The 23,473-nt window shown below is 41.0% G+C and overlaps 1 protein-coding gene across 1 annotated transcript; it reads left to right on the top strand.

Annotated features, from left to right (window-relative positions):
- The first annotated feature begins 312 nt into the window (after window positions 1-312).
- Window positions 313-17,699, top strand: xirp2b (xin actin binding repeat containing 2b). Its single transcript, XM_072685097.1, has 8 exons — window positions 313-390; window positions 2,998-3,126; window positions 4,525-4,596; window positions 5,191-5,251; window positions 5,394-5,485; window positions 5,950-15,409; window positions 17,194-17,324; window positions 17,641-17,699. The coding sequence occupies exons 1-7, from the start codon at window positions 334-336 to the stop codon at window positions 17,283-17,285; spliced, it is 9,963 nt and encodes a 3,320-aa protein (XP_072541198.1). The 5' UTR covers window positions 313-333; the 3' UTR covers window positions 17,286-17,324; window positions 17,641-17,699.
- Window positions 17,700-23,473: the final 5,774 nt, after the last annotated feature.

Here is a 23,473-nt window from a genome sequence, read left to right as displayed (position 1 = left end):
ATTTCAAAGCTCTGCAGCAGGAGGATCGTTCAGAACTGAGACTTCATCACCATTAAACTGATGCAGTAAGGAGGGAAGTGGAAAACATCAGAACAAATATCTTTCAGGACTAACATTTCATAATAAAGAAAACAGTCTTAATGCCTTTATTCCATTGTGATAAACAGCTCATTGTCTCAGTGTGGCGTCTGTCAATTAAAGTGTGTAATTGCTTGTCATTATGTGTGTGCAGTTGCAGGCAGCGTGGTGGTGGTATCCGGGCCTGGTAATCGCGAAGGGACAGAGCAGCAGGGGAGCAGGCCTCACTCTGAACCCATCCCTCTAAAAAATCGCATGGCCATGTACCAGGCTGCAGTCTCCAAGCAGGACGCATCAGGCTTCTCCAGCGGGGTATGCTATCTTACAGATGCACAAGCACACTACTGAAAGACACAAAATATATACACAAAATATATCAAGACTGTACACACAGCTCTGACTATACATGCCCAGCCAATATGCTCATGTGGGGCTCACTTGGGGGGGACGTAGGTTATGTGGGTTCCAGGTGGGCATGGGCTCTGAGTGAGTTTGTACATGCATTGTTTCTGGGACCAAGTTGGGCTTCCCAAATGGGCCCCATTGTTCCAGCCCACCTTAATTTCACATGGGTCCCATCTAGGCCCTATATACAATGTACAACCCATGCTTATCCCCTCCTGGACCCATCACTGACCCCGGTGGGCATTCATATTTGGGGTCAATGTGGAACCTCACGTGGACATGTTAACTGGGTACTTCAATTTTTGTTAGGATTGCACTTCAAACCATATTATTGAAGCAGGTGATTTTGTAGAAACCAGTATGTGTAAGCTAGTCTTTGAGAGGATCAATCTTAGCTAACGTAAGTGTGGCCTAATGCATAATGTAGCTAAATAAGTAGCTAGTTATGTTGAAGAAAACAACAAATTTCCCCATAAACAAAACAAACTAAATAATATAGATACCTGTTTCATTTGGTCCAGAGGAAATGACTGGACAGAGTTATTTACAGTCTGTGGCCTCAGATACTGTTTCTTTCTTGCTATTATCAGAGCATTTATTGATTGCTGTCAAATGTAACAAATATTTCAACAACAACAATCATGTTTCCAATAAAAAAAAAACATACATCACCTACTCTAGCCTTAATCTGTAAAAACCTAATACTTCATTGGTTAGTATGCGTGTATTAAGGAACTCATAATCATCAGGTCATAAGTGCCTTTAAATCCAACAATGAAAGTCTTTGTAGTCAAGTTCAGGTAAAGACTTTTGGAATACCTGTTGAAAAAGGGGAAAAAAAGAAACATTGCATTGCATGTATTTATAGATTTCTTGCATTTCCATAGTGCATGCCTACAGTGTATCAGCAGTAAAACTGTTTATGAAAAGTGTGCTCAGACTTTTGACCAGCAAGACCAACACGGATATAAACAAGACACTGAGATAAACGAAAAAAACTCTTTCACCACACTGAGCCTAAAATTGCTGTTACAGTTGAACCCAGAGAAAACTACTGCAAACCTGTGTAGCATCAATAGTGTGTACTACATTGTCAACAGTCTGGTACACATACAGAGGCACAGGAAATATTTAGTCTGCTCACGAATCTGCTATTTTAGCCTTTTCATCCAAAAAGGATTATAAAGAATGGTCAGTAACGTTTTTTTCTCATTCTACATTTATACTGTATTAAAAGGGTATTATTTCCTTCCATTTATTCTCTAATTTAGGTACAATTTCCAGCTCATTGATTCAAGCAGTAATTGATGCCTTTGCAAATCCATTTACAAAAGAAACTGAAGTGTTTTTGATTTCACCTTTGCTAAAAGAGAAAGAGAAAATAGGGAGAAAAAGAGAGAGAAAGAGAGAGAGAGAACGAGGTGGGGAGGGGAGGGAAGCAGCAAAAAAAGAACTTAGATGGTAGATTTAAAAGGCAGTGTATTATGCTGATAAAATGTTTCCTCCTCCTTCCCTCTGATCATGGCAACAATCCCAACACATTTGTTAATGTGTAGTTGTTGGCAGACACACTGTGTGTTGTAGAATGTTTTCCCTCTTTCGGGCAAATTCATTTGGCTGTGTTATGATTTGCCTGTGACATTCCAGAAACAGAGGTTTGGGCGCTGTGCTAACGCCTGAAGGCCACCAGTCCACAGACCACATACAGGGCAGTGAGGGTGTGTATCATGATGTCATTGTTGTGGTTGGGGCTGATGGCTTTGTCACAGTTTGGGAGTGTAATGTGATGATAGCTGACCAGTATGAGTTCAACCTCTACAGAAACCTAACACCCACTCTCTCTCTCTCTCTCCCTCTCTCAATCCGCCCCTCCTACTCTCCCCTGAAAGGTCACTCAAAATAGCATTACTAGACCGCACTACATGTCCCCTCTGCCCCCTACAGGCTACTCTTCACTCTGATCACCTTAACCCCTTAAACCTTGTTGATTTTAGGAACCATTATTCAGTAAATACTATGAATTAAATTAGTAAGTACTATAAAGTATTCTGTATGCAATATTATTATTCATTAATTACCATAAATGATTCTGTATCTATTATAAACTATTCAGTCATTACTATAAATTATTATGTATTCACTATGGATTATTTACTGTCCACAATAAATTAATTAGTAACTATAAGTTGGTATTACTACTACTATGAGATATTCAGGTATCCACTATGAATAATGTGTGTGTGTGTGTGTGTGTGTGTGTGTGTGTGTGTGTGTGTGTGTGTGTGTGTTTGAGATTGCGAGTTCTACTCCATATGTGTGAATTAGTACAATACAGGAAAACAATGCAGTCAAATATAATGTTGTGAAAGGAGAGAAGAGGGATAATGGACAGGAGAATAAGTGTGGTCACACACTCACACCTGCTCTTGAATGTTGTGACCCTCTTAAAAACATGATTTATGAGTTGTGCTGAGGTGTCAGAGCTGATGTCACTCTCTCTCTATCCTTCATTAGGTCCTGGAGGAAGCTGAGGTATGCTCTCTGCCTGGAGGTTTGGCCAGCATCCGGAGACAGTTTGAGAGTGAAGAGCTTTCTTCCACACACACAGCCACACAGTTGCACTACACACACAGATCTGTGCAGGTAATAAGTAGGTAGCATACAGGTTTAAATAAACTCTGTGGAATTGATAAGAGGCAAACTCTAATTAACACCACCTCCACATTTCTCTGGAATAAAGTCTTCTAAGATTATCTCACTGCCGCAGAGTCTCTTCATACACAGATTCCCGCAGATCTTTAGCATTCACAAGCGCTAACGACACGCATGCAGCACCTGCACGAATACCAGATGACGAGCAGTGAGAGAAAGAATGGAAAAAAGCAGATTCATCGGAGCCAAAGCCTGTCTAATCCTAGCCTGCCAATCCAAATCCAATCCAGCCCATCCATCCATACCAGCGCCTCTCTCTGCATGCCTCGTTCCCCCTGCAGGGACCGATGCAGCCGCAGAGAAAAGATGAGGCTGAATACAGAACAAGAGAGGAGAGGGCTGGAGAGCTGCTCTCACTTCCATTATTTTAAAAACCCAACAACAGGAGCTAAAGTGTTGTGGGACTTCAGCCTGAAATGTCTGCATTTCTCCAGCTTGACTCATGTAAAATTCTTCCCATTTGCGAAGGGCAGAACTTAAGCTGTATACTTTAATGCATGTGCTTCAGTGCAACCTTGGCAGCTTGTGCAACTTCAGAGGCCCTCAGAGCCTGAAAATACATTGCTGTGACACAAATCTTACAATAAAAAAAACATACATGTCAGAAATGATGCAATTTATGCAATGGTGCCAGCTGTGTAAGCTTAGTGCAGAGTCACTAGGAATCACTAATTCATTCACATTTGCATGATTTCACTGTAGCGTACTGTACAGAGTCTTCTCCACTGCTCTTGATGATGTACACTATTTGAACATTAATTAATTGGGCTTGAAATTATAAAGTATCTGTTTTTGAAGAGGTACGCTGTATTTCCAAATGTTTGTGGACACCCCCTCTTACAAATGCATTCATCTTAAGTTGCACCCATTGCTGACATGGATTGCACACACAGCTCATCTAGTCCCTGAAGAGAAGTACTGCCAAAAGAATAGGACTCTCAGAATAGGAGCTGATTAACATAAACATATTGGCACCATGATAGGCGTGGACTAGTTGGGGAGCTGTTGATAAGGTGGAGCGGTGATCATTCAACAACTCAACTGACCTCTCTAAAGCTCTTCAGCTCTAAAATCGAGTAGAAAGCATTCCTGTGACAGTAAATACAGACTTCAACACAATCAGAATAAACACCCCTTATTTCAGAAGAAACAATGAATGAATGACCAAGTGTCCCAATACTTTTGTCCACATATTGTATGTATGTTATGTCAAGAGAACATGATTAATGATTAAACACCACTACTATTCAAAAAGGGTAAGAGGTCTTCCATGTATGCATTGCATGTACCTCCACCTCAGCTCATGACATCATGTCCTCTATCACACAGGAAATATCAAACTCATCTGAGCTGTCTGTGAAGAGCGGAGTCAGAAGACGAGAAGCCCAACAGGATGAAAGGGTACAGATGCCCCTTGGCTAACCCACCTAATGACTAACCCACACAGGCTGCATAATGAAGCTACACAGGCAATCATAGGGCTCTAATCTGCATTTCTGAGGCACTTAAAGTGGTATTATATTTTATTTTTTTATTTCTAACTGCTATCCCATCATGGCACATGAAAGCGATACCTAATGTCTGAGATTCTTCTGAAGTCTTTACTTTGTCACCATCTACTGTTAATTTGACAGACTCCTAAGGGACCTTTAAAACGTAGGACTACATCCAGTGAAATACCATGTATATGTTTAGTACTCAAGCTTGCTCTTTGCTACCTCGTGTTGAATTTTGCTGCAAGTAGATTCAGTGATTTCCAAGAAGAAAAAGCACCTATACAATCTGGTGAAGTAGAAGCCCCTTGTGATGAAAGTGCTATTACAAATCTGGGGGAGTACTTTTCAAAGCTTTAACAAGCTAAATGAATAACTACTTTATATTCAGATTTGAGTCACTTTGCAAAATAGTGGCTTTTGCTTGGGGTTTATACTTGAATTTGCTTTTATGTTCTAACAGTTGTCTAGTTAATAATTGCTATGTGTGCCTTTTTTACAGACTTCACATGATCTGAGTGTTCACCATGGAGTGGCTTTAAGTGTTGAGAATCATCATGATGGTGAGATGATCAAATGTATCATTTATAGACTCATTCCACAGTTGACTTTGGTTTTACTGCAGTACTTTGCATTTCAAGTATCCTTAGGATGAGGGCAGGTTTTAATCATCAAACTCATTCATTAAAATGATTGCAGATGAAGAAGAAGAGTACTACCCAAAACGCTCAACCAAAGAACTGGCACAGCACTTTGAGAAAACCATTGAGGAAGCTGCCCCAAGTAAGAAAATTAAGGTAATGGGAACCTTTATGATTTATGATAACCTTTATGATAACCTTTTGATTGTTTTCCTCATGCTTTTGGGATTTTGCAGGACATATGCTATAGGCTATGTACTGTGCTGTATAGTTGACAGTAGTCTTTTTCAGGTCCATAAGTGTGATCTCTCTGATGGTGCAGTATATACGAGAGTACTTGGTCCCAACCTTCATAGCACTGATAGGTTCTTTTATCTCTATTTTCCTTCAGTTAATTTTCCTTTACATAAATCCACTCCTTCTATCAATTATGAAAGTCTAGATTTTGATCTGAACAGGATTTGACAATAAGCCGAAGAGCTTTGAACACCCAATTCCAAAACTGTGATGTTCTTTTCAAAGTTGATTGTTATATCTTATCAGGCATTTCCATTGAGATAAAAGTTGGCTCAGGCAGCTCTGCTGAATGATACAATCAAATTTTTCTCTCCCCAAAAAAGATTGAACGTGACATCAGCCGTTTACTGTGGGCTTCAGATGTAAATGTATCCCACCAGGCCTTCAAGGGTGAAGTATCTGGCACGTCAAAAAATATAGTAGAAGCTGCTGGAGCTGAGGCAGAGTATCCAGAATGTATGCCTGCTACTGATGACGAGGACCTGGATTATCTCCCTCCTCCACCACCAGATCTACTGGAGGAGCCTCTTGAGGACACAGGTTTTCCTGAACCTTCTGAACCAGCACTCCCAATAAAACCCACCATCAACAAGGAACAATACTTTAAACAGAGAGAACTAATGGAACTAAAGCGTTTGTGCAAGCACATTCACCCTGATGTCAGGAAAGACCTGGAGCGAGATTTCTATAACGAGGCTAATGAGACAGACGAGGATGAGGAGATGGTAGGGGATGTCCAGGAGGCCGCATACCATTTTGAGCATGGTGAGAGCAGTCCCAACAGGAGCCCGGAAAGAGAATATCTGGAATGGGATGAGATTCTAAGAGGGGAAGTGCAGTCCATGCGCTGGATGTTTGAGAACAAACCTCTGGACACCATTAAGGACTCGTCAGATGATGATGAGGACAGCAGAAAGATAGTTCAACAGGAAATCATAGCTGGAGGTGATGTGAGGAACACTGCTTTGATGTTCGAGACTCAACCCATGGATATGGTAGGGACAGATACAAAATATGCAGCAAAAAAGCTTTCGTGTAATGAAGTAGGCAAAAAAGATGTTCGTGCTGCAGCTTGGTTGTTTGAAACCAACCAGATGGACTCCCTAAATAAGATGCATGCTGATGATGATCAAACCAAAGAGGTTGTCTTCACACAAGAGTCAACCAGGGCTAATGTGCAATCGATGCGATATATGTTTGAAAACCAGGAAATGGATTCTCTGGGTGACACTGAAACCATGGATGAAAAGCACCTTCTGAGTCTGAAGTCCGTCATGGAGGAGATCAAAGCTGATGTAAAGATAATCGTCTGGATATTTGAGACTCAGTGTATGTGTGTGTTAAGGGAGCACTCAGGTGAAGTGGTGGAAATTACCTCCGTCCGTAGAGAAGAGACAGAGAAAGGTGACGTCAAAACGTCACGGTGGCTTTTTGAGACTCAGCCCCTTGATATGATTAACAAAGACCTTTCTCAAGTTAGATTAATCTCTAGTATTTCCATGGAAGACAATAAGCAAGGTGATGTGAAAAGGGGAAGGTGGTTGTTTGAGACGAAAAGACTGGACTCTATAAATGAGGAGTGGGAGCGGATACATAAGCAACGAACAGAGGAGATTCTTGGGGCTGATGTCCGCAAACACTGTATGGTGTTCGAGACCCAGCCCATGGACACACTTAAAGATAATTCAAACTCCAGACCAGTCCCCACTGAAGAGATAATTGGTGGTGATGTACGATCTGTGAGACATATGTTTGAAACAGCACCATTAGATGAATTGAAAGAAATGCCAGAGGTGGGAAAGCTCAAGAAAAGGGTGGCATCAGAGGAAGAGCGGGGGGATGTAAGACACCAGAGTTGGGTATTTGAGAATCGGCCCCAAGGGAGCTTCCAGAAGGAGGATGACGAAGTGGGAAGGCTGAAAAAAACAGTGACTTCTGAAGAAGAGAAAGGAGACGTGAAGCACCAAAAGTGGCTATTCGAGAATCAGAAACTTGAAGATATCAGAGTGGAAAAGAAAGACATTATGAAAATGGTCGATGTTGAACAAACAGATGAAGAGCAGTACAGAGGTGATGTACGCAGGAATTGCTGGGTGTTTGAGACTCAGCCCATGGACACACTAAAGGATGATTCAAATGCCAGACCTGTCAACGCAGAGGAAATAATCGGAGGAGACGTTCAATCTGCCAGACACTTTTTTGAAGCTGCTCCAAAAGACGAGTTGAAGGAACTTGCAGAGGTGGGGAAGCTTAAAAGAAGGGTGACAGCTGAGGAGGAGAAGGGAGATGTTCGACACCAGAAGTGGGTGTTTGAGCGCCAGCCTCTAGAGCAAATCAGGGAGGAGGAAAAGAAAATAACTAGAACCGTCAATGTGGAGGACATTGAAAAAGTGGACATAACTAATTATAAGCAAATCTTTGAGACTTATGATCTGAGCAAATATGATGAAAGTCAAAGGATTGAAGTTGAAGGAGTGACCAAAGGGTCTGTCAAATTAAATACAGATCTTTTTGAAGCCACACCATTGTATGCCATGCAGGACAGCTCAGGCCACTATCATGAAGTAAAAACTGTACGACGCGAGGAGATTGTGAAAGGGGATGTCAAAAGCTGTATGTGGATGTTTGAAACCCACCCTATTGACCAGTTTGATGAAAGCATAACCAAATTCCAAGTCATCAGGGGCATCACTCAGCAAGAGGTTGAATCGGGTGATGTCAAAACAGCAAAATGGCTTTTTGAGACCCAGCCTCTGGATGCCATCAAATACTTTAGTAATATTGAAGATGAAGAGACTGTTACTAAAGAGACAACTGAAATAGTGAAAGGTGATGTCAAGACCTGTAGGTGGCTGTTTGAGACCAAACCAATGGATGTACTGTATGAAAAGGTTGAGCTCAAGAATGAAAACGAAATTAATGAGGTTCATAAAGGTGATGTGAAAAGTTGCACCTGGCTCTTTGAAAATCAGGCTCTTGATACCATTGGAGATGAGTCAGAAACAGTATTAAAAGCCTCCACTATCAAACAAGAAGACATTCAGGGAAAAGATGTGCGCATGGCTCGCTTCCTCTTTGAGACGGAGAACCTTGACGACATCAGTGGGGAGGAAGAACGCCTTTTTAAGCGAGTGACTGAGATAGACATCCAGTCTGGAGATGTTTCTCGAATGAAATATATATTTGAGAACCAGTCCTCTGATGTCATGACCTCAACCTCAGAGGAATTCATGCGCCAGTTGAAGACTGCTCAGGCTGAGGACATTCAGAAAGGAAATGTAGGAAACTGCAAATGGCTCTTTGAAAACCAGCCCATAGATGCAATCTGTGAGAACCCACATGAGCTCAAGGGGGCACGTACAGTGACAGACATTCAGGGAGGCAATGTTGACAAGGGCCGATTCATTTTTGAGACCTGCTCATTAGATAAAATTCAGGAGGACTCGTCTATGTCAGAAATGAAGAAACTGCAGAAAATCTTCCGCGAGGAAGAGGAAAAAGGAGATGTTAAAAATTATGCCATGATGTTTGAATCTCAGCCACTTTACGCCATCCAGGACAAAGAGGGACATTATCATGAGGTCACCACTCTTACTAAGGAAGATATTCTGAAAGGGGATGTGGTTGGTACCCGCTGGTTGTTTGAAACAAAGCCTCTTGATTCCATTAGAGACACTGATGAGGTCTACCTTATTAAAGCTGTTACCGAAGAAGATATTCAAAAAGGTGATGTCAGTTCTGCTAGGTGGAGATTTGAGACACAACCTTTTGACAAGATTGCGGACAACAGCAAAACTTCTTTTAAAACTGTTGAAGACATAAAAGGGGGTGATGTCAAGGCAAACAAAGAGCATTTCGAATCTGACTTAATGTCACAGAAGCTAGTCCGCACTGTAAGCATGAGCGAGATTCATAAAGGAGACGTTAGGGCAGCTAAATGGATGTTTGAGACTCGCACTATTGATCAGATCCATGGTGAAAATTCAGAAGACGAGATGGAGACAGTTGTTATGCAAGAGCAGGTGAAAGGGGATGTGAAACAGTCTGTGTGGTTGTTTGAGAAAAATCCTCTCGATCACATCCAAGAGAATAAGGAAAGTAAGGAGTTTGTGCGTGAAGAAATACCCAAGGCAGATGTGAAAACAACAACTTGGCTGTTTGAAACCACTCCATTACCTGACTTCAATGACAGTAATGTTGAGAAAGCTGAAATAATTGGTAAAAGTATAAAAGAAACCCTAGATGAGTTATACAGTCAGAGAATGGTGGAATCCAAAGGAATTATTCTAGAGACTGATGAGATTGGGGATGTGCGGATGGCTAAGTACAATCTGATGAATAAAGAGGCTCCAGAGATTCAGAAAGAAGAAATCATCAAAGGAGACTTACAGAACATCATGATGAACCTCCTCAACAGGCGCGAGACAAAGGAGAAAGGGATTATTATAGAAACACAAGAGAGAGGCAATATCAGTAGCACAGTGCAACAGCTGTTCAATCAGCAGTCTGGCATAAATGTGGAGAAAGAGGAAATAATTCGCGGTGACATTCAAGAAGCCATAAACAATTTGCTGAAGGAGGAGAGCACAGGCAAGCATGGCATTCTTATTCAGGAGGACGAGAAAGGAGATATCCGGATGACTATATATTCTCTTTTCAATAAAGAAGAGGGCGCCACCACAGAAAAAGAAGACATAGTCAAAGGCAACATAAAAGACTGTCTGCAAAAACTATATAATCAAGACTCAGAAGAGCTTGTTAAAATTAAGGTGGAGGACACAGAAAGAGGAAACGTTAGCTTTTATTCAACCTGTATTGAGTCTGGAGCTCTGGACTACTTTAAAGAGCTCCAGGTAGAGCCAGGTGAGGCTGAGACACAAACACTGCACAAAGAAGAAATAGTTTCTGGAGATATCATAGGAACAAAACAAAGTCTAACATGTAATCAGGCTCAAATCTGTCGCCTGGTGGACAAAGAAGATATTGTGCCTGGTAATGTTCATCATGCAGTCAAGGTTTTCATGACAGAGCCCCCTGTCTCATTTGAGCATCTGCAGAAAGAAGAGATAGTTGGAGGTAATTTAAGGGCCACTCTGAATTCACTAACGCAGTCCATAAATCAGTCGATCATTCTGGAAAAAGAGGATGTCGTAAAAGGGGATCTACCCACTGTCCTCAAATCTCTTAAGGAAGCCCAAAAGCTGCCTAAAGAGGTGGAAAAGCCCGAAATCGTCCCTGGTGACATCAAAGGGGCACTGAAATCTCTGAAAGACTCAGCTACCACCAAAGTTGAAATTGTTATTGAAGATTTAGTTCCAGGTGACATCAAAGGTACATTAAAATCTCTAGAAGATGCCAAGCAAGCAGTGAGAGAAGTGGAGAAAGAAGAAATAGTGAAGGGCAACATTCATACAGCTTTGCAGAGTCTGCAAGAGGCTTCTAACGAGAGAAAGGCTTGCCAGCAAGAGATTGAAGTCCAGGGAGATGTCAAAGGAACAATTCAACTCTTGCTGGAGCCTTCTTCATCTCCCAGAATGCAACGCAGGGCCAGCACAGAAGGTGATGTGAAACTGTCAATACAAGCATTGTATGAGACACAAGAACAGGTTCAGTCAGAGAAAGAGGAGGTGATAAAAGGGGACGTTAAAGGAACAATAAAAAGCTTGCTAGAAACCGCACAGCGAGCGAGCCCAAAGATCCCCAGGAGAGAACCAATAAGAAAGGTTAAGGTCCCAAAAGGTAAAACCCCATCTCCTTCACAGCAAGGGATCCAGACACAGAGACCTGCCGCTGCAGTGAAAAATCTCGCTCAAAGCAGTGAGTCACAGATGAACGCGCAGAAGCTTGTAACCACCAAATCAATGCAAAGTGGAGAAGAGAAAAACACTCTTATGGCTCAAACTACAACAGACACACAGGCGTCAAAGACCACCGTGCTAGAACACAAAACAATAGTTCAGACCCACGGGGTGAAAACTTTAAAAACAGAATTCCGCAACCTCAAAGCAAACAAAAAAAGGCTAATCAGATTAGATAAGACCAAAGACAGACAGCGGGAGGATTATGTACCGCCCCCACCAACCACACCTCCATTACCAGAGTCTGAGTTCCCTGTCCCTCCCTCTCCTCCTCCAGATTACGATAGTATTTTGTTCCCGACCCCTCCTCCTCCTCTCATTAGGGGTGATAATGACCTTCCTCCACCACCCACCCCTCCTCCACCACCCCTCAGTGACCCAGCGAAGTCAGATCTTGATAATTTACCTCCTCCACCTACACCGCCTCCTACTTCTGAAATGGAACAAGAGTTCCTTCCTCCTCCTCCATCTCAGCAGGAGCTAGACCTCATTCCAAATACAATGCCAGCCAAACCTACCAAACTAACAGTGAAACCAGTCAAAGCCCCAGCTCTGTGTAAAGTACCAAAGCTACAGCCAGCAGCACTGTTTAACAAAACAGAAATGCAGGCCCAAACAGCTACACAAGTGACTACAAGCAGTAAAACTGAGGAGACGATCAGCAAAATGCAGACCCAAAACACCATTTCATCAGTTTCATCTACTCTAATCTCGTCTGAGATCCAGTCAGGCATTTCAATGCAGCCACCAGAGTCTCCACGTCCTCCTAAAAAGGTCTTTGTTCCTGTGAGTTTGACTCCACCAGCTTCTCCACCACCAAGCAAATCCCCAATAAGCAAATTCAAAACTCCATTAATAAATGCCGAGCAAAATTACAGGCAGAAAAGAGAGGAGAGCTACACACCACCCAACTCCCCGGTCTCTGAAATTCACATGCATGAGTCAGTCAGCTCAGCACTTGAAATGCTTTCCTCAGAAGGCAAGAGCACAGCACAATCTGAGCAGGGCATATCATTTGATTTCACTCAAGAGACAGCTGAAAAAACTGTGACCAAAGCCAAATCAGACACAGAATCATATGATTCATCCAAGCATGCCACTCGCTCAGATGTCCCTCCAAGCAAGACTTTGATCTCCACCACAAATGAGAAATCTCCTTCTGAATCTGCCATTATTTCCTCAGATAAACAGCACATTATCTCTAATCAAACGTCCCAAGCCACTTCAGTTCAGCAGCACAACTCATCCGGCTCATCTAAAAAGAAGAAAAAGTACCGGTCCTTGACGACCAGCTTTCAACAGGTCACGTCCACCTCTGTTACACAGTCACAGACGGTTGTTAGCAGTAATGCACATGTTTCTGCCAATGTATCAGTGAAGCAGTGCGTCAGTGCAGAAAAAAATCAACCGACTGTATCTGAAAATGTCTCTTTGAATAATGAATTGGAGAAGGAAGCCATCAAGCAACACACAAGTACGCAAATGACTGAAACAACTAAGATCGAGGAAAGTAAGAAAATTGTCTCTGAAACCAAAGGCCAAGGAAAACTTTCCCCCGACCGGGTCAAGTCAGCAAAGGAATCTGAGCCAAAAACCCAGAAGTCTGACAAAAAGAAAGGCAGCAAGAACATTAAAGATGAAGGCACAGAACAAAAGCCAGCAGATCAAGCTCATGGTGTGAAGGTCGAACAGGAGATTGTCCAGGTGAAAGTGAAAGGAGAAAGAAAAGTCAGCGAAACAGAGAGTAAAGTGGAAAAACAGGCCAAGCAAAAGCAGTATGAGGAGCCCCCTGCCACACCAAAGAAGAAGAGGAGAGCTAAACCCAAGAAAGATAAAGAAGCAGTTCATCAAGCTCAGGGGCAAACACAAAGTAATACCACTGCTACTGTGCCTGCTTCCCCCTCAGAGGCTAAACACCCAGTCTCAACATCTATTCAGAAAAAAGAGGAAGACACTGTGGTACAGACACACAAAAAAACTGAGGAGGAACACATTGAGGTGCACAAAGAGGTGGTCATCACAAAGACTAAAGTCCAGCAGAGTTCGCAGCAACAGGGTTCCACTGCGAAATCTCAAAAGCAGGTCAAGTCTTCTCCTAAAAAGAAAGAGGAAGCGGGTAGCCGTGAGACTCCTGACAAATCAAAAGACGAAAGCAGAAATGTTCCAATAAAAATGTCAGAGAAGCCAGAACAAAGGGAGCCTGCCAAGACCTCAGCAGAGAGCACAGAGACGTCACAAAGACGTGCAGAAGCTCAGAAGTTGCTGTCTCGCATTACAGAGTTGCTGGAAGCTCAAGAAAAAATGGACTCTAAGTCTGTGAAGACTTTGCTCAATGAAATCCCAGACTGGCTTGTTGAGCCAGAGGAAAAGAATGATTTGGAAGGAGCAGCAGATGAGCATAACGTGCAGAATCTCAAAGAAATTGTTGCTCATGTACAAAATTGTGTCCAAGCAAAACTAATGCACTTAGAGGGAAATGCTGCAACTATTGAGAAGCATGAATGTGAGGCAACATGTGAAAAAATGGTTTCAGGCAGAGCTACACAAAAGATTTCTAAGATCACCATTGGCTCCAAAAAGGTTGAAGCCCAAAAGAAAGTAGAAGAGCAGAAAAAAGCTACTCACAAAAGCCGCAAACAGCAAGAGAAGAGCGTAAAACCATCGGACCCCAGAGCACCATCACCCTTGTTAAGGATGCGCTCAGCGTCCCCCACATTCATCACAATTGCGTCCACAAAAAGAACTGACTCACCACAGGGAGTTGCACCATCACCTCCACCAATGCCACCTACTCCTCCACCGCGCAGGTCTGAAACACCCACATCTCGCATAAGCAGAGCCTCTCCATCGCCCACTCTGGGCAGAGCTGACAGTCTGACAAGGCTCAGGGAAACCACAGCTAAGCTCTCACGTGGACCCTCACCAGACCCTGCGCCTCACCCTGTGCCAGTTGCAGGTAAGAAGTCTGAGATTGTGGAAACTCCAGCCACATTTCATCGGCAGATCAAAATTGATCCAAAACCTCTTGAGGACTCAAGGATTCTGGAGGAGTATAAAGACACAAAATCTTCAGGAGTAGCTGTGTCAGAAGCAGTGACAACATCAGTTACAGACAAGAAAGAGTTCTTTGAGGGGGCTCAAAAATCAGAGGTAAATAAAACATTTGTGCAAAAAGACCCAGTTGGAATTCTTGAGCATTTGGGATTAGCCACAGAAGAAGCTGCGACTGGGGTTCCAGTGCAAGAAAAAGAGAATCTTTTGTTCAAGGTTGACTTGTCTGGGTTGGTCAACAATTTTGAGGCACAAGAGAAAAAGGTGGGCACCAGAAAAGAGCCCATCAATATCCTAGAAATGTTTGGCAGCGAAACTAAAGACTCAGAGCCAGACACAGAGAAGAGAGCAAGTCAACAAGAGGATACGGCAGCTTTCAACATGAAGGTTATTAAAAATGTTTTTGAAATGGGTGAGCAAAGTTCTTCTATCAAAGAACAAAAAAACAAACAGGAGGAGCATGTGTCAAGAGTGAGTGAAATTGCATCTGAAGGTTCAAAGCACAAGCCTCGGCACACAACTCAGCCAAGCTCCCAGCAGAACTCCCCTCTGCCTCGGCGCAAAGAAGTAACTCTAGAGAAGTCAGTCGATCCAACCGGCTTTTCTGAGACACAAACCACCACAGAGCATTTCTCCACGGTCGATGAATTTGGCGCGAAAATAAGTGGGACAAAAAGCACCACGACCATATCTCAGCATTCGGAGCGTGTTTTCACTCAGCATGTTCCATTCTCTTATGCCGACGCGGTGAAGAAAAAGTCCCCAGAAGTAAGGGTATCACCTGAGGCCTCCGCTGAAGAACTGCTGAAGAATTTCCACAAGACATGGACTGAAAGTGAAAGTGTTTTCAAAAGCCTAGGCTACAGTGTGTCAGGTGAGAGTGGCTGTTAAACCAAGGAGAGACTGCTGTGCCTGGTACACATGCTTACATTGTATGATGGAACTGAAGACTAACTGCAAGCCAGAGCAAAGGCTTTCTCCTGATACTACAATAGTAGATAACCCATTTATAGTATGCCTGCATCTGAATGTCTTGTATAACTTTTAAATGTATGTCTAGACTGTATGCCTAAACTGAGAGTAACACATTTGTTTCAATTGAATTTAATGTTTTTTATTTTACGGGCTTTCATTTAAATCCAAGAGACTGAAATCATGAGGGTATATCTAACTGTGAGGGAAATGCATTAGCTTAGCATTTCATTTACCCAGAGTATTAACATTAAGTGCTCTTTTAATAACCCCCCTGGTCTCTCATATTCTTTAGAGAATATAATGAAAAAAAAAACTGTAAAGTAACGTTCAGCTTGCATGCAAACAGCTGTTTGGGCTTGATGTTCTCTCTGTAGTGTAGTTGTAATTGCATGTCTGAAGAATGGATGCATTAACATTTAGTGTGATGTGAAAAGCAATGCAATATTTTATCTATTAACACTGCAAGACAAGAAGACTTTTGTTGTCTTGCATGGTGTATATATAGTGTTGTCAACCATGATATTAATACCACCTCCTTGTGTTTACACTCATTGTCGAGTTCATCAGCTCCACTTACCATATAGGAGTGCTTTGTAGTTCTATAATTACAGACTGTAGTTCATCGCTTTCTCTGCATGCGTAGTTAGCCTCCTTTCACCCTGTTCTTTAGTGGTCAGGATCCCACAGAGCAGGTGTTATTTAGGTGGTGTGTGATTCTCAGCACTGCAGAGACACTGATATGGTGGTGGTGTGTTAGTGTGTGCTGCGCTGGTAGGAGTGGATTGGACACACCAGTTAAACACTGTGTCCACTTACTGTCCACTCCAGGACATTCCTACCTAGTTGGTCCACCTTGTAGATGTAAAGTCAGAGACAGAAGCATATATGTTGCTGCAATTTGGGTTGGTCATCCTTTAGTTCTTCATCAGTGGCCACAGGATGCTGCTGACAGGAAGCTTGAGTCTGTATATTTCTGGTTGGTGGACTATTCTCAGTTCAACAGTGACGCTGAGTGCTTTAAACACTTCATCAGTAGCAACAGATTCATATAAACTACTATTTAGATACGTTCCCGTATTAAATACAGTTATTATTATTCAACATCTGCTGCTCTTCATCTAATTAATCCTGTCTAATGACACTGCTAGTAATAAATCCTGCAGCTGATTGGTGTTTATTAAGCACTAACAGTATCCTCAATATGCTTAGAAAAGCATATTGTTATGATAACAATATTTATCACAATATGATACAATATTGTCATATTGCCCAGCTCTACACTAACACCACCACCATGTCAGTGTCACTGCAGTGATGAGAATGACCCACCGCCCAAATAATAGCTGCTCTGTGGTGGCCCTGTGGGATTCTGACCATTTAAGAACTGGGTGAAAAGAAGACTAACAAAGTATGCAGAAAAACAGATGGACTACAGTCTGTAATGATAGAACTACAGGGTGCTCCTACATGTTAAGTAGAGCTGATATAATGGACAATGATTTAAATATTCAATTCAAATATTATATTGCTTTAGATGTATGCTGTTAATTTCACTCCATGGCTGTCTAAGGCTGTGAAAAGTTGCAGACTTGCTTTGTGGAAATGATGTTAAGCCATAAAGCACAAGAGAAAGTAAACTGAACTGAATTGAGAATAATTGAATTTCTGTCTTTCTCTTGTCAGATTCGAGTTCCAAAGTCGGAGCTATGCACAGTGTGTCGGAAGAGAGTGTACCCCATGGAAGGCCTGATAGCAGACAAAAAGAAGTTCCATAAATCTTGTTTCTCCTGCGAACACTGCAATAACAAATTAAGGTATATCAGGTTTATTTCTGTTTACAGTATATAGAATGTGGAAAAGTAGATTTTGTTATTTTATTCATTTGTAATAAGACATAACACATAACATTACAACTGTTTTTCACACTTCCCCAAATTCTTCCTTTCAAATATGCTGTTATCAGCAATGCTGTAGATTGCAGTTACATTCTAATTTTGTGGAGCTATTCAGATATTGCAATAGATACTGCAACAGCTGTGATGAGAATTATTAGAAGCCATTAGAGATGGTGCATGACATTTGTGAATAAGATGTCATGTCTTTTAATTAATCACACCCTTTGTCCAACAGCCTTGGCAACTATGTCTCTCTCCATGGACACTTATTCTGCTCAGCCCATTACAAACAGCTCTTCAAATCTAAAGGAACTTTTGCTGAAGGATTTGGACAAGGATCTCAGAAAGAATTACTGAATACAGAGAATCTAAAGCATTCTGAAGGACTTGACTGGAGGTACTCTCTTTCACAAAGCAGTGTCAGTTCTTTATCAGACATGTTTGAAAAAGAAGCATCTAAATTCTATGAGAAAGATGACCAATGCCCCCCAAAAAGTAAAATTGCTATAGTGTGGCCACCTCAAACTGGCTCCCCAAAGAAGCCCTTTACCATGGACCAGGATATACAAATAGTAAAACCAATTTGGCCTCCCAAAAGTGAATCTTCAAAGTCTCCAAAACACCAGCGACGGAAAGTATCTCAAAGGACCACTCTTGAATAAGACAGTATGGCCTCCATACTTCGGACACAAAGTCCATAAGACTTTGGACACAAATATATTTTATACATGTGAACATCTGCAGGGATGTGGAGATGATTTGTGGAACAGGGTGCTTGAAAATAATGTAGGGACACCAATCATGATTGTGAGAAGATTGTGAGAAGTAAGAAGAGAAAGACGGCTGATATGGCAATGGAAGGAAACTGGAAAATATGGATGAGGATTAAGGAAAAAGACAGAAGGCAAAGCAGGTTGCTGAGAGTTTGTGTTATGACGATTGTGTTGTGAAGGAAATAAAAGAAGACGTGAGATATCGTGAAAGACATTGTATGGCAAGGCAAACAAGTAAGTGATAAAATCTCAATCCTGATTGCACACTGTTAGATTTAACTGGCTAGCAATATAAGGAAATTAAAAATGAGACATTTTTTTAACAAGGTGCCATATTTAAAGGTTTATTCATGGGCTTGTTTAGACCAGTTCGGTTTGTCCTACTCATTTAGGGAGCTGAAGAAACAATTTCAGTCCCCTGTAAGAAAAAGAAACTATAACTGTATTTTTTGGGTTAAGAATTTATTCTGTAATTCTGTAACTTTTTACATTTCTCAGTGTTCATGGAGAGAGCGCAGCAGAAACACCACTATACTCAACCATTTCAGATTTGTCTCCATATATTTTTGTATTCTTTATATGATGTTTTATCCTGGATCGTTCTGCATATCATTTTTACTTTTGCCTTTGCAAGCACCTGGAGTGCAGTGTAGAGAAGGATTCAACTGCGTACATTCTTTATCACATGTATATTTAATTTCTAATTGGTTTGAGCATTGTTTTGGGCATTTGTGTCCTGATCTAAACAGAAAATATTGTTAAATGGACATTATATATTTAGAGTAGTCTTCTATGATTTGTACAAAAGGATTCCTGATCATTTAATTGGGTCAGGCTGGTTCAAATATGTCTTGTGTTATTGGTCACAAAAAATAAAAAATAATTAAACAGCTCCTACGTTCAGTGTCTATGCTGCATTCATTTCTAAAATTATTTTATTAGGTTTGTAAGGATGTATCTAATCAGTTGAAAAAGATTTTTTACAAACAATTTTTACAACAACGACATCAAAACCGATATAATAACTTGCTGATAACCATAACCATCACACTTTGGTAAAGTATTCTGAGTGAACATTTTTAATGATTGTTTTTCTATAATGCTGTAATATGTAATGATATCTCATTTGTACATGCACAGCAAAACTATAATAAGAGGGACACTGTAATTTGATTATACATCTAAGAATCTAAATCTGAGATCTTCTAACAGCTTTAAAAAATCATGCTTATAGAGAACAGCATCTATCGTTGCTACTTTGGGCTTAGAATGCCAGAAACTGCACTTTGTTACTTTGATGAAGCAGGCCGGACAACACTCATAAGAACTGCATAATGCTGCATAACCCGAGTCATATTTGTGTAACATCCTGTATTATTACTCTACCATGTTAATCAACATGCTTCTTTCACTTTCAGTTACAGTTCTGTATCTTATATCTTGTAAAATGCAAGTGAAAAGTGTGTCCTTTAGTGGTGGCTTAAAACACATTACATTACATTTCTCGACTGTAGGGGGAGCCCAGGAGCAAGAAATTATCACATAATACTGCTTTAATCTCACTCTTTCCATTAAAAAATTACCAAATCATGTGATTTTACCAACCTGTTTATACATTTGTTTTGTTTGCTTTTTCTGACTAGAAAAACACAATGTAACATCATTTGCAGTTATTAATATGTTGTAGTATCTAGATTTAGTGATAATGCATGATGTTTTACATACAGTTAACTATTTCAACAGTAAGTCGCAGATTTTTTGCATTTCTAATGTATTCTAATTATGCATTTATAACCTTACATGAATGTTTTACTTTAGATGTCTTGCTGAATACATTCAATGTCGCTCCAAGAGATTTTCAAGTTGAAGTGCTTTAAGTAAGCAGCTAACATTGGTTTAAATCAATATTTCTTTCTACAGACCGGCCTTGGGGAACTGGTGGGTTTTTGGATAGGGCATGAGTTATTGAATTCCAAACTTCTTTTTGAAAGTGAAAATGGATCTCTACAGCTACTAATTCACATATTCTCTGAGTGAAGCTCAATGTTGTGGCAGGGACTCTAAACCTCATGAGGGCAATTTACATTTTATACGGAACATTTATGGGTATTTAAGTGTCAAAAGCCATAAATGTTAACCACACTGACTATTTTGGGTGCTTCTCTGGACACACACCACACTTTCTACCTCAAAAGTTGTACAGATGTTGAATGTACAGTTCTTTTAAAGACTACAAATGAAACTTTCTGAGAACAACAACATGGCCCTTGAACTGAGCTCTGCCATTATTAACAGAAAATGAAACTGACAACTGACAAGTCCCTGCTTGTACATTTATTTCTGACAAAGAAATATCCTTGAAATATTTTAGGTACTATTATCCAAAATGAGCTCAGTATCACCGTTTCAACTTTTGCTAAATCAATACATTCTGATGAGATTTTGAAAACCATTTAGGCACACAGCATGACTCAGGGGCCTAGAAAGGTAATCTACGGTATGTTTATAGTCAACATGAATCAAAATTCATATCACTTTCCTCTTCCATAATGTGACTATATTTCTGAGTGAAACATGGTATCAGAGAAACTTCTAAGTTAACTAGTGTCTTCGCTCAATGATAGGAAGGCAGTAGGGTGAGGAACAGATTATATTATGATCAGTGGTATGCAAATGTTTAAACCCTTTCATTCAAATTAGTCTACATTTTATTGTCTGATTTTAAAGTAAAGAAAACCTCAAAATATGCCATGTTTTTGCAAAGATTAAAGCACTGCCTGTTCATTTTCTGAATTTATATATTCAAAAAAACATTAAACAGGTCAAAACACAGCAGAGTTTAGCTTGTGTGCCACACAACTCCGGGGACCTGGTGGTGTTGTGGGTTTTGTCCTCGCTCTGGTTACTGGTGGTGAGGTGGTTGGTGTGTACTCCTAGTGATGGGTTATGTGAATGTGAAAACTTCTGTTTCCTCCCACCTCCCAAAAACACATGGTAGGTGAACTGGCACAAGGTATGAGTGTCAGCATGTGTGTGGTACCTTGTGCTAGACTGGTATCTCTGTGCAGGATGTATTCCTGCCTTGTGGCCAAAGATTTCAGGTAGGCTCCAAAACCACCTTGTTCCTGAGCAGAAAGAGGCAGATAAGAAGATGAATAATCAACACATAACATACACTAAATTGTGCCACAGCCTTTGTAGATGCCACATTCAATATATTTGAGTATGTTTTCCGGAATTGGTTGAAATCAGGCAAATAAACAGTAATTGTTTTTACTGCTTTTTTATTTAACAAATAAATGTGATGCATGTGACTGTATGTATATTTGTAAATATACTATATGTAGCCACACATTAGAAGCTGCTTTGTCAGTATGTCCAGAGACATGACCTAATAAGGTTTATCTGGACTTCATTTTGACTTGAATCCTTGTAATGCATAATCACTGATCTGCAGATATTAGCATTAACCAAAAACAACTTTGTTGCTATAGGCTATACAGCAGGTGGTCCACAAGATTTCTGACATCTGCATTTTCATGTACTATTAAAGTCAGCAATAGCCTACCAAATTTAATCTCCACATCATTTATCTCAATTAGATGTGTTGCTCTTCTTAAGCCTTCCTTAATCACTCTTTCATTAGCTCTCGCATCTTCTGTGCTTAATCCAATGCTGGAGGCTACAATCCTCTGGGTCTGTGCCTCCACAGAGGCTTCTTAATCGTACACATTCAGGAGATCAAGGGCAGGTGTGAGAGCGCCTACCTACTTACTTCTGTTTCACACTGGCCAATACTGCCCTCTCTATTACAGTTCATTCCTTTCTCTCTGAATGCAGTGCATGTTCAATAATCTTCCATCTCAGGACAATATGAAGTGCCTTTATTCTTTCATATGCTCTCCAAGAGCGCAATTTTTGGAGCCAAAAGCCATCTTCCACAAAGAGGCTGTCAAGCCGTAGGAGCAGGCAGAGAGAGAGAGAGGGATGGCCCTCACTTGCCTGGCATGCTTGATGAAGGTGGTTCTCTCTTTGCAGCTTCCATACAGATATTCAATATTTGTGCAGTTTGTGCAAAAATGTTCACCAAAAAAAAACGTATGTTTCTTTAAGGCAGCACAACTATAATCCACTTTGAATGAATAAAGAAGGTGACTAAGAGTGTTAATTCCACTCGCAGGTGGATGAGCTCCAGCTACCTAAGCACAATCATGCAGCTTACACATTATTTCAGAAAACCTTGAGATGTCCTCTGAAGCTGGCTGTGAATAGATGATCATACATAGCCTGCCTCTTTAATAGAAGCGTTGTTACCATTTTGGGGCAGTTGCTAGTTGCAACCTTTCTAACAGTAGACTATGCATGCTGTTACGTTTGTCAGATCTTATTAGATTAGTGTGGTTAACCCTGAAGACCTCATGTACACGACTTACTTCGGTTAAATATGGCTTCAGGCAGGCACGAATATGAATGGATGAACATATAAATGAGTGCAACAGGTTGCAGGTTAGCCTACATGCATCTTTAGGACACACGTTGCTAGGTCCAAATGAGACACGTGGGCTAACCTGCAACCTGCTCACTCCTTTATATGTTCATTCGTTTATTCATTCATTCATATAGGCTCCATTCATTCATTCTCACAAAGTTGTTTACTTTCTCACAGTTGCTACAACGTTATGAAAAGGTGGTGCTGTTGACGTTGTCTCAAAAAGATTGTCACAACCTCATTATCAAGTAGCCCTGCCACATGATAGGCTATTATGCTTATTTTTGGGGGGGGGGGGCAATTCAGCACAATTCCATGGAGCTTCATGACCAACATAAGCCCTAGAAATTACATTTACATTAGATTCTGAGGAAAATCAGGCTCTTTTACACGAGCTCCACCTTAAGAAACGCCACTGTTACATTGTCTACTTTCTCACAAAGTCGCTACAACGTTTGCAAAAGGTGGTGCTGTTTATGTCGTCTCAGAAAGGTTGTCAGAACGTTGTCTCAGTCTCGTTATTAAGTAACGTAGCTGTTACTTATGTTATTATAACCTTTGGGCAACTTAGCAGAGCGCCATGGAGTTCCATTCACAACACAAGCCCTATTCAGGCGAGACTGCATGTCCATGGGTCCCTAAGGCCTGTCACAGCAACCCCTTTACTTTCTCACGTTTCACCAACCTCGTAGAATCAGAAAAGGTAAAGGTAAAAGGTAAAGGTGCACGTATTTGTCACTGTACAGCGAAATGTGTCCTCCGCATTTAACCCATCTGGCAGTGAACACACACACACATGTGTTAGG

This window comes from Salminus brasiliensis, chromosome 8 (genome assembly GCF_030463535.1).
Source record: "Salminus brasiliensis chromosome 8, fSalBra1.hap2, whole genome shotgun sequence".
NCBI classification, from domain to species: Eukaryota; Metazoa; Chordata; class Actinopteri; order Characiformes; family Bryconidae; genus Salminus; species Salminus brasiliensis.
The sequence above is the reverse complement of the archived record's forward strand: the minus strand, read 5'-3'. Positions and strand labels throughout refer to the sequence as shown.